General features: G+C 46.9%; 1 protein-coding gene across 1 annotated transcript in view; it reads left to right on the top strand.

Annotated features, from left to right (window-relative positions):
- Positions 1 to 1,310, top strand: part of LOC139639779 (fibrinogen C domain-containing protein 1-like) — a gene marked incomplete at its 5' end in the record, with an annotated part of 5,830 nt that extends 4,520 nt beyond the window's left edge. Inside the window, one exon of the mRNA XM_071513927.1 lies at positions 1,054 to 1,310. Within this exon, the coding sequence (XP_071370028.1) occupies positions 1,054 to 1,310 (257 nt within the window). The remainder of the gene's footprint in view (positions 1 to 1,053) is intronic.
- Positions 1,311 to 14,641: the final 13,331 nt, after the last annotated feature.

Here is a 14,641-nt window from a genome sequence, read left to right as displayed (position 1 = left end):
GCCGATCCAGTGGGTTGCTAGGTAAGACGCATGGAGCTACACCTTGGTCGAATGAGTAGTCGGCTTCTCATTTCCCACCGCCGGCCTCTCAGTTACCAGCGCCGGCTTATCATTGGCCAGATCAGTAGCTGGCTTCGGCAGGGATATAGCCTCCGACGGCTTCTCAGTAGTCTTAATTTTGACCCTTTCCCTGCACTATAGCCTGCAGCCTGAAGCCTGCAGGCTTCAGCTCCACTCTGGTTCCACTTCCAGACTTGGCCAGATCACCAGTAAACATGATAGTAACCAAACTAACCCAAACCCTTCATCATCATCATCATCATCATCATCATCTCCTCCTGTTCAGACTGTTACTCTCTGTAGTCTGCCATCAAACAAAAGCCTCACGCAGCACTGTTAGGTCTGGTTAGGCCTCCTACCTTCATCTGCAGCTACTGCTACTGCAAATACTACTACTACTACTGCTACTGCTACTGCGACTGCTACTGCAAATACTACTGCAACTACTACTACTGCTACTGCTACTGCTACTGCAAATACTACTGCAACTACTACTACTGCTACTGCTACTGCGACTGCTACTGCAAATACTACTGCAACTACTACTACTACTACTACTACTGCTACTGCTACTGCTACTGCAAATACTACTGCAACTACTACTACTGCTACTGCTACTGCGACTGCTACTGCAAATACTACTGCAACTACTACTACTACTACTACTACTACTACTACTGCTGCAGTTATTGTGAGACAGAGGTCGGAGGTTGGGGTCAGAGGTCAGCTGAGTCTAACAACCTTCAGCACCTTGGGAGTCCATCAGAGGAGGAGGTGACCTCAGTGCCTGGCCTCCCTGCAGTCCTCATCTGGTTTATAGCTGTTCATCTCATAGAGTCTATCTGTTGGAACAGTTCTGCTCAGCTGTAAATAGTTCTGTTCTACTGTAAATAGTTCCATTAATAGATATGTTCTACTGTAAATAGTTCCATTAATAGATATGTTCTACTCTAAATAGTTCCGTTCTGCTCTAACAGTCCCTTTCCTTTCCAGGCGATTCTCTCCTGAAGCATTCTGGGATGCGGTTCACCACGAAGGACCGGGACCAGGACCAATCAGAGAACAACTGTGCGGCGTACTACCAGGGGGCGTGGTGGTACCGCAACTGCCACACCTCCAACCTGAACGGACAGTACCTGAGAGGAGGCCACGCCTCCTACGCCGACGGGGTGGAGTGGTCCAGCTGGACGGGCTGGCAGTACTCACTGAGGTTCACCGAGATGAAGATACGCCCCAACCCCGACCTCTGACCTCTGACCCCACCTCTGACCTCTGACCTCTGACCCTAACCAGTCCTGACGGGCTGGCAGTACTCACTGACCATAACCCTGTCTCTCTCTCTCTGTCTGTCTGTCTCTCTCTGTCTGTCTCTCCCTCTCTCTCTCTCTCTGTCTCTCTCTCTGTCTGTCTGTCTGTCTCTCTGTCTGTCTCTCTGTCTGTCTGTTATCCCTTTTTATTAAATGTGATGTTTGGCTGCTTCATCACTACTCACGACTAATGATTCTGACTCTATTCTGTTCTATTCTGTTTATTGTTTTGAAAGAATCCACTGAGCTTCTTTCATGTTGATTATTTCTGTCAGAATGAATCTGAATGTAGAGCTGCTGTTTCCTCTATTAAAGTTTCTTTGGTTGAATATCTGGTGTATTCTGTTCACACACACACACACACACACACACACACACACACACACACACACACACACACACTTACTTGCTTATGGTTGTCCATCGAACCCGATGACGACGTCCACTTATGTCCTTTAATGGTGGGTCCTTGGCTGAAGAGTCCAATCCTGGAACTACATATTTTATTGCAGGTGGGGCATGTGTCAGTTGTAGTGGAGGTGATAGTACTGGCAGCCATAGGTGTGTTCCTCCTGAATCTCTGTTGCTGTCTTCTGGCAGTCTTCTCCTCCTCCAGCCTAGAGCTCCGTCTAGGCAGCGCTGCCAGGAGTCGCGGTCAGCAGCAGCAACCTCCGGGTCCTCGGGTCTGATGTTGCACTTCCTCAGTGAAGTCTTTATCTGGTCCTTGTACCTCTTCTTCTGCCCTCCTGCCGAGTGCCGGCCATGGCGTAACTGGCCATACGGCGCTCTGCGGGGCAGACGGTCTTGGGGCATCCGGATCACATGTCCAAGCCAGCGTAATTGGTGCTGGGTGATCGTGGCCTCGATACTTTCTGCAGTTGGTCTTTGCAAGTATTTCAGTATGAGGGACACGATCACGCCAGGTGAGCCCCAGGATGCGCTGTAGGTATCCCATATGGAAACGCTCCAGGGACTTGATGTGACGGCTGTAGGTGACCCGGGCTTCACAGCTGTAGAGGAGGGTGGTGATGCAGACAGCCTCGTAGACGCAACCTTGGTGTGCAGGTGGAGATTCTTGTTCTGAAAGACCCAGCGCCGGAGTTTTGAATTTCGTGGTCAATGCTGCGGTCCTCACAAAGGATACTGCCCAGATATTTGAAGGATGGAGCTATTGTCAGTTGTTTGTGCTCGATGGTGAAGATGGGCAATGTGCTTGGGGTACTGGAACTCCATTGGCAGACCACTTCTGTCTTGGTGGTGTTGACAGACAGCCCCATCCTGCTGTAGGCCCTGAGAACCACAGCAAGGATGGACTGAAGGTCCTGTGGGGAGTGAGCCACAAGAGCACAGTCATCTGCGTACTGCAGCTCCAGGAGTCGCTCTCTCTCTCTGGACAGTTTGGTGGTTGCTTGGAGCCTCCTGATGTTGAAGAGGTTTCCATCCAGTCTGAAGTCCACTGCAACGCCGCTGCTGTCCTCAAGCTCCTTATGGAGAAGCTGGGTGACACATAGGAGGAAGATACACTCTTGTCCTCCAATGGTCACACGAGCCGTCATCCCATCATGGAATTGGCAGAGGATGCTGACAAATTTGACCGGGCAGCCAAACTTGGCAAGCAGACTCCACAGGAGCTCCCTGTTGACAGTGTCAGAGGCCTTAGAGAGGTCGATAAAGGCCATGAAGAGGTCCTGATGTTGTTCCCGGCACTTGAAGTTGCCGTGCAACCTGAAGTTGCCGTGCTGTAAAGATCATGTCGACCGTACTCCTGTTCTTCCTAAACCCGCACTGTGACTCAGGTAGCATTGACTCTGATGTTATTGATCAGCCTCTGTAGCATCACCTTGGCCAAGACCTTGCCAGCAACAGCAAGGAGTGATATTCCCCCACTGTTATCGCAAATGGACTTGTCACCCTTATTTTTGTAGATGGTGACGATGTTGGCGTCCCTTCACTGTTGGGGTATGTTCTCATCTGTCCAGGCCTTGGTAATGTACTGATGGAGACTTCTTGTGCAGAGGTACCCTCCCTGCTTCAGTAGTTCTGCAGGGATGCTGTCAGTGCCAGGGAACTTGTTGTTCTTTAAAGCACGGACAGCTGCTAGAACCTCCATGAAGGTTGGCGGCTGGCTGAGGTCATGTATGGGGGGCGTTCAGGCAGTTCTTCCAGCATGGTGTGGTCTGCAGGAGAGTGTTGGTTGAGTAGGGCATCAAAGTGCTCAGAATCAGAATCAGAATCAGAATCAGAATAACGTTTATTGCCAAGTAAGTTTTCACAGTACAAGGAATTTGCTTTGGCATGGAGGTGCATACAATAAACATAAAAAATAATAAAATAAAATAAAAATAATAATAATACAATTAAAAATATAATAAAAAATATAATAAGAAATAAGAAATAAAAATATGTACAAATATATATGTGCAATAGTGAATGAAATGTACAGTTTGTACAGGTATGTGCAAAAATTTTTCCAAGAATGTGCAAAGGTATGGGGGGGGGGGATACGGGACTGTGTCAGTGGGGGTCCCGGGCCTTGTTGATGAGGCCAGCTGCAGACGGGAAGAAACTGTTCTTGTGGCGTGAGGTTTTGGTCCTGATGGACCGCAGCCTCCTGCCAGAGGGGAGTGTTTCAAATAGTTTGTGTCCAGGGTGAGAGGGGTCGGCCACAATCTTTCCTGCTCGCCTCAGGGTCCTGGAGGCGTACAGGTCCTGGAGGGAAGGCAGATTGCAGCCAATCACCTTCTCAGCAGAGCGAATGATACGCTGCAGTCTGCCCTTGTCCTTGGCAGTGGCAGCAGTGTACCAGATGGTGATGGAGGAGGTGAGGATGGACTCAATGATGGAGGTGTAGAAGTGCACCATCATCGTCTTCGGCAGGTTGAACTTCCTCAGCTGCCGCAGAAAGTACATCCTCTGCTGCGCTTTTTTGGTGAGGGAGCTGATGTTCAGCTCCCACTTGAGGTCCTGGGTGATGATGGAGCCCAGGAAGCGGAAGGACTCCACAGTGTCGACTGGGGAGTCTCTCAGGGTGATGGGGGTGAGTGGGGCTGGGTTCTTCCTGTAGTCCACAACCATCTCCACTGTCTTCACAGCGTTGAGCTCCAGGTTGTTCAGTGCGCACCAGGACACCAGGCGGTCGATCTCCTGCCTGTAGGCTGACTCATCCCCACCAGAGATGAGCCCAATGAGGGTGGTGTCGTCCGCGAACTTCAGGAGCTTGACAGACTGGTGACTAGAGGTGCAGCTGTTGGTGTACAGGGAGAAGAGTAGAGGGGAAAGAACGCAGCCTTGGGGGGAACCGGTGCTGATGGTCCGGGAGTCAGAGACATGTTTTCCCAGCTTCACGTGCTGCTTTCTGTCCGACAGAAAGTCTGTGATCCACCTGCAGGTGGAGTCAGGCACACTCAGCTGGGAGAGCTTGTCCTGTAGCAGAGCCGGGATGATAGTGTTAAAGGCAGAGCTGAAGTCCACAAACAGGATCCTGGCGTAGGTTCCTGAGGAGTCCAGGTGCTGGAGGATGAAGTGGAGGGCCATGTTTATTGCGTCGTCTACAGACCTGTTGGCTCTGTAGGCGAACTGCAGGGGGTCCAGGGTGGGGTCAGTGAAGTTTTTGAGGTGTGACAGCACAAGGCGTTCAAAAGACTTCATCACCACAGAGGTCAGGGCGACGGGTCTGTAGTCATTAAGTCCTGTGGTCCTTGGCTTTTTGGGGACAGGGATGATGGTGGAGGTCTTGAAGCAGGCTGGAACGTGGCATGTCTCCAGTGAGGTGTTGAAAATGTCTGTGAACACCGGAGACAGCTGATCGGCACAGTGCTTCAGGGTGGATGGAGAGACAGAGTCTGGCCCGGCTGCTTTGCGGGGGTTCTGTCTCTTGAAAAGCCTGTTAACGTCCCTGTCCAGGATGGAGAAAGTCGTCACTGTGGTAGGGGGGGAGGGGGGCTCTGAGGTGGGCAGCTGTGGAGAGGTGTCAGGACTGTCCCATTGTCTTTCAAAGCGGCAGTAGAACTCATTCAGGTTGTTGGCCAGGCGCAAGTCGTTAGCAGAGTGGGGGGCTCTAGGTTTGTAGTTGGTGATCTGTCTGAGCCCTTTCCAGACAGAAGCAGAGTCGTTGGCTGAGAACTGGTGTTGGAGTTTCTCAGAGTACAGTCGTTTAGCTTCTCTCACCGCCTTGCTAAACCTGTACTTTGACTCTATAAACCTGACTCTGTCCCCACTCCTAAACGCCTCTTCCTTCACTGACCTTAGCTGCCCACCTCAACAGGATCCGGTTTTGGTCCTTCAAAAGTGTGAGACCATCTGCTGTTTTCAGGGGGTGACAGAGCAGTTTTTGGACCATAGATGTTTTTTACAGAGTTGTAGAAATTGTGCATGTCATTTTTGTCTGCATACATTTGTATCTCATGAGCCTTACTTGTCCACCATTCATGTTGCAGGGTCAGCACAGTCTTTTGAACTTCCCTGCGAGCTACCTGCCACTGCTGCCTAATTGAGCTGGATGAAGGCTTATTTAAGGTTTATTTAAGGTTGCCCTGTGCACTTTGTGCATATTGTCCAGCAAGTTCTTGCTGGTGTCTGAGTTGTCGTCAAACCAGTCTTGATGCTTTTTGCCTCTGTAGCCAATGGTTTGAGCTGCTGCCTCATAAAGTGAGGAACTAATCGAGGCCCACTTCTGGTCCATGGATTCCTCTGAGCTCAGACCTGGTTCAGTCTCCCTCAGCTTCTCAGCTAGGGAGTGAGGGAACTCATTTCTCACCTCAGCTTTCCTTAGCCGGGTGCTTGGCAATGGAGTTTGGCAATGATCATACGGTGGGCCGTCCAGCATTCTGCTCCTCTCATGGCTCGGGTTATGAGAGCATCGCTGATGTCATTGCGTCTCACTATGATGTAGTCGATTAGGTGCCAGTGTTTGGAGCGGGGATGCATCCAAGATGTTTTGTATTTGTTCTTCTGCTGGAACAGTGTATTAGTTATGGTCAGAAGTCTCATGCCATTTGCATTGACCTGACCAACACCATGTCCACCAAGCACTCCACTCCATATTCTGTTGTTCTGGACAACCTGAGCATTGAAGTCACCAAGCAAGAGGATCTTGTCATTCTTGGGGATCCGGCGGACCTCATCCAGCGACCGATAGAAGCACCTTGGCCTCGTTCTCAGATGGCAGAGTTGGTGCATAAGCACTGAGAAAGGTGGCGAAGTGCTTCTTTGCTAGGGGAATACAGAGGGACATTAGCCTTTCACTGAGGCCGACAGGTGTTTCAGTCAGGCTTGGTAGGAGTGTGTTTTTGACTGCCGGTCCCACACCATGCAGATGGTTTCCACCAGGGGATAGCCTTTCCAGAAGAAGGTATAGCCCATTCCTTCTTCCTTTAGGGATCCTTCATCCAGGAGCCTGGTCTCGCTCAGGGCAGCAATGTCAACATTGTACAGTCTCAGTTCAGCAGCAACTAGTGCTGTTCTCCGATGGGGTCTGTCAGAGTTGCCAGTTGAGTCCAGGAAGTTTCTCACGTTCCATGATGCCAGTTTCAATTTAGTTGCTTTTTTATTTCGACCACAGGGTGGAATGTCCCGATAGGCGCGGTAACCTATCCTGGAGTGGTTTGAGTGGCCAATTTTCAGGCCACCTTTTCTAGGCCCCTCCTCAATTGGGATGAGCAGTGCGGTCCTAAACAGGGCTGCTCAGTCACACGGGTCTGCCGAGAGCAGCTGCCACTCAGTCCAGCTGCTAGCGAGCATGATGCCCTGTGCCGCTGATGTGTAGGGGTCCGACTGAGGGCTTCCAGTTCAGTCAAACCTGCCCCCGTCGCCAGACACCCCATCGCCGCCAGACTTGCTGGCTCCAGATGTTCTATCACCGAGGTCAAAGTGGAGACCTGCGCAAAGAGGTTTTTAAAGTGCTACAGGGGGTGCGTGTTCCTCAATAGCACTTCTTGGCTGAAGAAGAGTGGATTCCAGTGGCAGGGGAAGCCCAAGACGACCAGCAGCCTCCCCAGCTGCAGGCAGCTGCAGGTTCCTCAGTGTGTCGAGGTCCGCCTACGCGTGCTGCCACCATGTTGCTTTTCTCTCAGGGTCTGCTCCCCAAGCCTTTTGTCCTCCCAGACCCACAAGGCAGCGGGGCAGCGGTTGGCTGATGCCAGGGCGTGTCCACTCTGTGGGCCCGCACACCACCTCTGGGGACCACCGCAGCTCCGAGATCCCCCGCCATGTCCGCCCGGGGCCGCGGGGCGCCCAGTTACCGTGAGCGGCCCCGAGGAGCCTGGCAGGAGTCTTGGTGATGGAGAGGCTGTGTGCTGCAGGAGAAGACACCAGGCTGCTTCCCTGTTCACCACAAGGGCAGCGAGCCGCAAGAGGGCAGCAAGCAGGTGGGAAGCAGACGTGCACCTTCCCTCTAACTACTGCACTAGGTGCATCACAACACCCTGTGGGCTAGGCCACACACACACACCCACACACACACACACACACACACACACACACACACACACACACAGTCACTTTAGAAAAGGTAACGCAGTACCTGATGAATCAAACTGACTTCACACTGAAAACAACACAAACCACAGCACAGGAAGTCACATATTATCTTAGAAGCATCAGATCATTTCAGAATAAAAGCCTCTGCTGTAGGAAGTAACATAATATAAACGTCAGGTCATTTCAGAATAAAAGCCTCTGCTGAAACAGATAAACACTATTCAGGGGCTGCGGTCGAATAGTCAAAAAAATCTGTCCTAACTCCTCTTCCTCACCACTTCTCCTCGACCGCGTTGGAAAACGTCATGAGGTCAAGGAAAGATGGGAAGGAGAATTCATCAGGACTCAGGAAAAGAACCGCGGTGCTCAGAGAATCCCACTGCACTGACACTAGACTATGTGATTATGTTAATGAGGTGGATCTGCTGTGTGAAACTACAATGTTCAGAAGATGGACGACTGAAACCATCTCAGATCTTCTCCCTGTGTGTTCTTACCGTGTTTCATGCAGGCTGTAAACCTGGACGACCCGGTGAAAAATATCACTTCATCACCAAGGTTGGAATTGAAATAAAAAGGAATAAAGGCGACCAGTCACTAAAGTGAAAGGAAATGGTTTCACATTGAGAATGGTTTCTCACGCTCAGCCTCCTGTCCGCTCATATTTATCCACATGAATCCTAATTAGTTTGATTGTATGAAAATAATTGTTAAATTCATGCAAGATAGGCATAACATGTTCGGCCTACAGATCTACTGCTGTACATATCATCATTCTTAAGTTTCAAACATGTTGAATTAAAAACATCATCTGGATAAAAACGTCTCATGTCCCTTTTTCTCTAAAGACAGACTTCTGTGTTCTGGTTAATATGCTGATTATGATCTGATTATAAGCCTATGCATATAATATCTTAAGAGCCACCACACAACTCAGTAAACAGCTTGACATGTGGACTTGATGCTCTGAAGTGGTTCTGTCTGATCCAGACTTTATTAAGGCAAGAGCTTCACATCTGAGACTGAAGTCAGATGAATGAATGATTTTCCTAAAGCTGCAAGACAACAAGCTCAGAATGAAGAAATAACTAAAGCAGCCTGAGCAGGTTCCTCTACAGTAGTGTTTCTCAACGGGGGCGGTACCGCCCCCCAGGGGGCGTTCAGAGAACGTCGGGGGGCGCTGGAAGCAATATATTTGAAAGGGGGGCGTTGAGGTGTTCTTGGGGGGCGTTTGTTTAAGGCGAGTTTACACCAAAGATTCACGACGAGACGAGTTTAAACTACTTGCAAAAGAATGTGGTCTGCAACATTCTAAAACCTGCCGGTTTACACCAATGAGACTAGACGAGACGGTGTATCGTTTCCATACTTTTTACTTCAGTGTTTCTGTCAGCTTTCTGTAGCGCAGCTTCATGCTGCCTTCACGGGAACGGGACGTATTATCTATAAAATTTCACCAACATGGCGTTTACTGTGTCACTTCAGGAAAATGGACGCTCTCTTCCTTGGTATTCCCCGTGGAGGAAATTAAGAGTTTCTTCCTCTTGAAAGCATTCATTTCTCCCGAGGATAACGCTGTGTTATTGCCGTGGTTACAAATATACAAGAGGCATTTTCCACTGTCGGACTTCCCCGTGAAAGCATCTTAGCGTCTAGCATCCAGACACACACTATAACACTATTCAATTCAAGTGGCTTTATTTCACTACAGCGCCCAAGAGCGCCCGTCATTTTTAAATTGTTTAAAATGCACCAAAAACTGAAAATCAAGTTATCAGCTTTGTTTCAAGTTGTCATCGATGACCCGGAGCCGGAAAATGTATCTGGTGACACTGAGACGTTTGATTTTCCCGGGTTTAGTCGTCCACCGGTAACATTAGATCTAAAAATGTCTTCGCCGGCTAAGCGTCACACTGTTAAAACCTTCTGGAAGCTGTCAGATTGTGCTGTGAGACAGAACCTGACCCGCCGTGTGGAGTGGAAAGTTACGAAGGCATTGTGAGTTTAAGTCTTTTGATCGAAATCGCTTGTTCTTGCTCGATAAAACAAGACACAAGATCACCTTCACTAAACAGCGGGACCTACCTGGCTCTCACCGCCGGAGACGGACGCTGTTTTTCGGGAGGCAGTACGCTGAAGAGTCGGTAGGAGGACTGACCGGGTTGCACAGACTTTTATCCATATAACGTTAAGTTTGGCAACTTTTTCCATATTTGTTTGGCGACTGTCTGATCTTATTACTGTGTGGGTTGAGGCGCTGGAGGTTTTGTATGGATTTTGAAACTTATCGTTAGCCAAGATAGGAAGGATCTGTTTTGTTGTCATACTGTGAATGTTGACACTCAAGTAAGGAGACGCCCTGAATCGCCTTGCCATGTATTTGGTACCAAATTAAAGGGAAAGTTGTGTTTTTTTAAATGGAAAAACTTGTGATTGTCAATTTCTTTTTATTTTTGAGATATAGCTGTTTGCTTGGAATGAGCCAAGAAAATGCTGAATTAAGTGAGAATTCCCAGTGAACTGCAGCAACATTCTAGAATACTGGGGTCTACATCTTTAATAAGTCTATGAATAAAAGGAAATGTGAAATCCCAAAACATGGGACATTTACCAGGTTTAATTTGCCTGGAATAGCACAAAACAATGTCAGACCAAACTCCATTCAAAAATCTGCTAAATTAATTCTGCCCTATTTAATGTCAAAAAGTTACATGCTGCATAATATGTGACATATGTGACCCGCGCAAATCTGTTATTTGGCATTCAATGACATGCTTTTTAATGATATAACACAGAATAATAATCATACGAATACTACTACTACTAATAATAATAATATAATAAGAATATAAATAAAGAATAAATATAAAGGCCTAATATAAATATAATAAATAATAATAATAATAAACAGGATAATAATCAACATTAATATTCAGGGAAGACAATTGGCCTACATTTTATTTGATGGGGGGCGCTAAGGGACTTGGATAAAGGATAGGGGGGCGCTGGCCCAAAAAAGGTTGAGAACCACTGCTCTACAACCTTAACTTCACTTTCATCATTTCACAGCAGAGGAACGTTCATAGTTCTCCTCTGGGTTTAACATGTTGTTCAGAACATATTAGCATATTAGCAACTTATGGCATAAGATGGAAAATGCTGAATAAGCAACGGGAACTCGATGATGATCTGCGTCTCTTGTCGGTCTGATCGTTTGTTTTCGTGAACGGATGAACGGTGCGTCGCTTGCTGCCGCAAGGAATTGTGGGACGGCGTTATCTCCTTTCCTTTGGTAAAGGAGGCTCCAGTGTCTCCTATGCTAAAGGAGCTAAGTAAGGAAGCATTGAAGCTCCTTTCCTTTGTGTTTAGAGGATTCAAACAGCTCTTATCATGGCTGACACTGAGAAACTTCCAGGTCATTTCACTCAGTGAGGAACCTTCCTAAGCAGAAACACTGGGTGCATTCCATTTGGCCAAAATGCGTCCTCTCCTCCGTCCTCGCGGCCTCGTCTCCTCGCTGACTCGGCATCCAAAAATGAGCCGCCATCATGAAGGACGTTCCAATTGGTTAAAAGACGCATGAAGGATCCTTCAAGTCTCCTCACCTCCGTCCTCCAATCAGGCGTGGTCGGAGGATACTCAGGTGTATCCTCCATGTGGAATAATGAGTGAAGTCAGTTAAGCATTGGCACGTGTGGATATAAGCCCCGCCTCCATACCATCAGAAAACGTGCCGACATTGGCAGAAAAAAATCCACAGGTGTAAGTAGCCCCAACTTGTTATATATTCTTCAAACAGAAATAGCAGATGTTTTAAATGATAGACGAACATTTGTTAATGAAGGTTCATATACTGACAGATCTGTTGTAGTTGTAGGATGTCAAACTTTTCCCACATAGGCATCAGGAAATGATCTGAAGGCTTGAATGTGATTAGGGACAGAGGAGACCAGCTGATCCTCCAGCGCATAGAGAGGGTGAGTGGGGGGCAAGTAACGTGAATTTTATTTTATAGTTATTTATCATTAATATGAATGACATTCCATGATCTAATAAGCCTAAATGAAATCCGTTCATTAGGACATATAGAAATAGCCTATAAATGCACACATGCGTCTCTTTTACCATGCGCGTCTCTTTCTAACAGGACCTCAAGTCAGCAGCACAGGGCTCTGGGTCTGAGGATGGGGAGCAAACGGCTGCAGCTGGCCCCGGTTCTCCCTCATGCATGAGACTACCGGCGGGAGGCCGTCGGCGCTCCCTCCCGCTTTAATAGACTCGTGTGGACCAGCAGCCGGAGTCAGCCGCTGTGCTCCCCATCCAGCCCCGATCCCAGTCCCCATCCAGCCCCGATCCCAGTCCCCCTGACGAGCAACCGGGGCCATCAGATGCTGCTGCCCGCTCCCATGTGTGACCTCTGACCTCTGACCTCGGGTCCCCCGGCAGCCAAGAGGTGAAGAGCAGAGGGAGCTGCTGGGGTTTCTCCGGGAAGTGACCGAGGACGCACGGGCTGAGCAGCAGACGGAGCCATTTTCAACTATATTAGAGACAGTTTTATTTATTTTTTTTAATGTAAAAAAAATAAAAATGTCTCTGCCTTTTAGGCGTAGCCTACCTCTGTTTCCATTCTCACCGTATTCATAACCTTGGCAATGACCGTTGCCATGACAGCACATATTTTCATCATAAAGGCCGGAATCACTGCTGGAATCACTTCTGTGTCTTCTCTGGATCACCAGTTGGTTTGCTGCGTTTGTTTGATGTTTCTCTCATTCAGTTTCATCAGGCTTATGAATTATGTTTGTGTGTGTTGCCATGGAATTTATTTTCTGGAGAATAAATTCTTACTAAACATTAACAGCATTTCCTTGTTTTAAATCGCACATTTTGCTCTTACAGCTAGATCTATGGTTATTTGGGAATTGTATTTATTTATTTAGGAATAAAAAGAAAGCACTTTGGTTCATTGCCAGTAAGTGTCAAACAGCCACATGATCGTTGTCTAATCCAAGTCGCATAAAGGATAAAAGTTGGACAATTTGTATAGCACCTTTCTTATCAGTGCTGCAAAATGCTTCACAAAATTAAAATGTAGCATACAGCAGACAGAATAACAAAAAAACTGAATAAAAACAGAAACAGAAACGCTTTTTAGGCATTAGGGATTTTTTTGAAGTGTTCTACCTTCATGAGGTAGACAAGGCTCATTAGAGGCTGGCATAATTTAGATGAATTAAACATTAATCTGAACTTTGTTAAACGTGTTTATGTGGATAAAACATGAGCCTTAGAATAATTTAGACAGCTGTCATCCTGTGTGGGAGGAGCCTCAACGCAACGCTTGACACGTCAGTTCAATATGGCGGAGTGAAGACGTTCCAACTGACAAGCCAGGTTCACTCGCCTCCTCGCATCTTCTCCTCGTTTCCTCCGTGACCTTTGACCGAGGAGTCGAGGAAGAGACGCGAGGCGAGGAGACGAGGAGAAATCCTTACCAAATGGAATGCACCCACTATTGGACCACAGCCAGCATGTTGAGCATCTTACTTCCTGAATGTGATGTATTTCCTGTTGAAACAGGATGTGGGGCGGGGCTTAACGCAGGGAGGGATCATTTAAAAGTGTAAAGGAATGGGAGATCAGTTAGGGACAGAAAGGCAGTTTTATTGGATGGAAGGGCAGGACTGTTCAAAAATCTGTGATGTTTTATTGGTTGAATTTTTATGGTTCAGCATGATGTCACCATTAAAGATGCACTGATTTCCAGGAAGGATTTTGATATAAAAACACAAGTTTATTGTTTACTAGGTGTATTAGCATGGAATTTTTTTTTTTTTTTTATAATTATTTTTATTAGGGACCATCATGGACAGATGTAGTTACAGATTTTTTCCCCCTCCCCTCACATCAGGTTTCCCACCCAAACTGTATAAGAAATTCAAATTAAAGTAACTACGAGCATAACAATATAGACATATGCACTGAGTTTCAATAGAACTATTAGATAAGATAAAAATAAATACGCTCAATTACACTAAATTGAATGGAGTTGGGTATACGGGAGGAGAGAAACCAAAACAAAACAAAAACAACAAAGAAATAAAAATAAAATAAAACAACAAGAACAAAAATTACAATAATAAGACAAAATTCTGGATTGCATACTGCTTGATTGCATCATGATTCTGTGCTCACACCATGAGACCAGACCAGACCAGACCAGACCAGACCAGACCATGGAACATTAACATTAACAAGGTGAAAAGGTAATTTTTAATTTCATTCAGATTATATTCTGTGCCTGCAACATGTTGCCGTCAGGATTTTATTTTGAAATTTGTGACAAGTAAGTTTATTTTGGCTTTGTGGTTTTAATTTGAAAAGTGATGAAAGGAAACTGTACTTTTTATTCTGTCTGACTTGACACAAGTCTCTTACACACACACACACACACACACACACACACACACACACACACACTGTTGAACTGGGATCAGTGTTTTAACTCAGAAAGATTATGGATTTATTTTATCAGATTTTGTTGCCGTTTCGTTTATTCAGGAAGAAACTTTGTGGAAAAACAAGTTTTCCTTTTAATTTGATCGGAAAAGGAAGAATTCAGAGAAACTGAAGTCAAACTGACTTCCTGAAGATGGTGAAGAGGATGATGATGAGGATCATGATGATGATGATGATGATGACGATTATGACGATGACGAAGGTTATGTAAATGATGGAAAAACCTACTGTGATTCGCGGGAAAAGTGAAAAAATGGCGACGGTCGCAGTTTGAAGTT

The sequence above is a fragment of the Centroberyx affinis genome, unplaced genomic scaffold (genome assembly GCF_046629955.1).
Source record: "Centroberyx affinis isolate AG114_WGS23_722 - 3 ecotype Tasmania unplaced genomic scaffold, CSIRO-AGI_Caff_v1 ptg007682l_1, whole genome shotgun sequence".
Lineage (NCBI taxonomy): Eukaryota > Metazoa > Chordata > Actinopteri > Beryciformes > Berycidae > Centroberyx > Centroberyx affinis.
The sequence above is the reverse complement of the archived record's forward strand: the minus strand, read 5'-3'. Positions and strand labels throughout refer to the sequence as shown.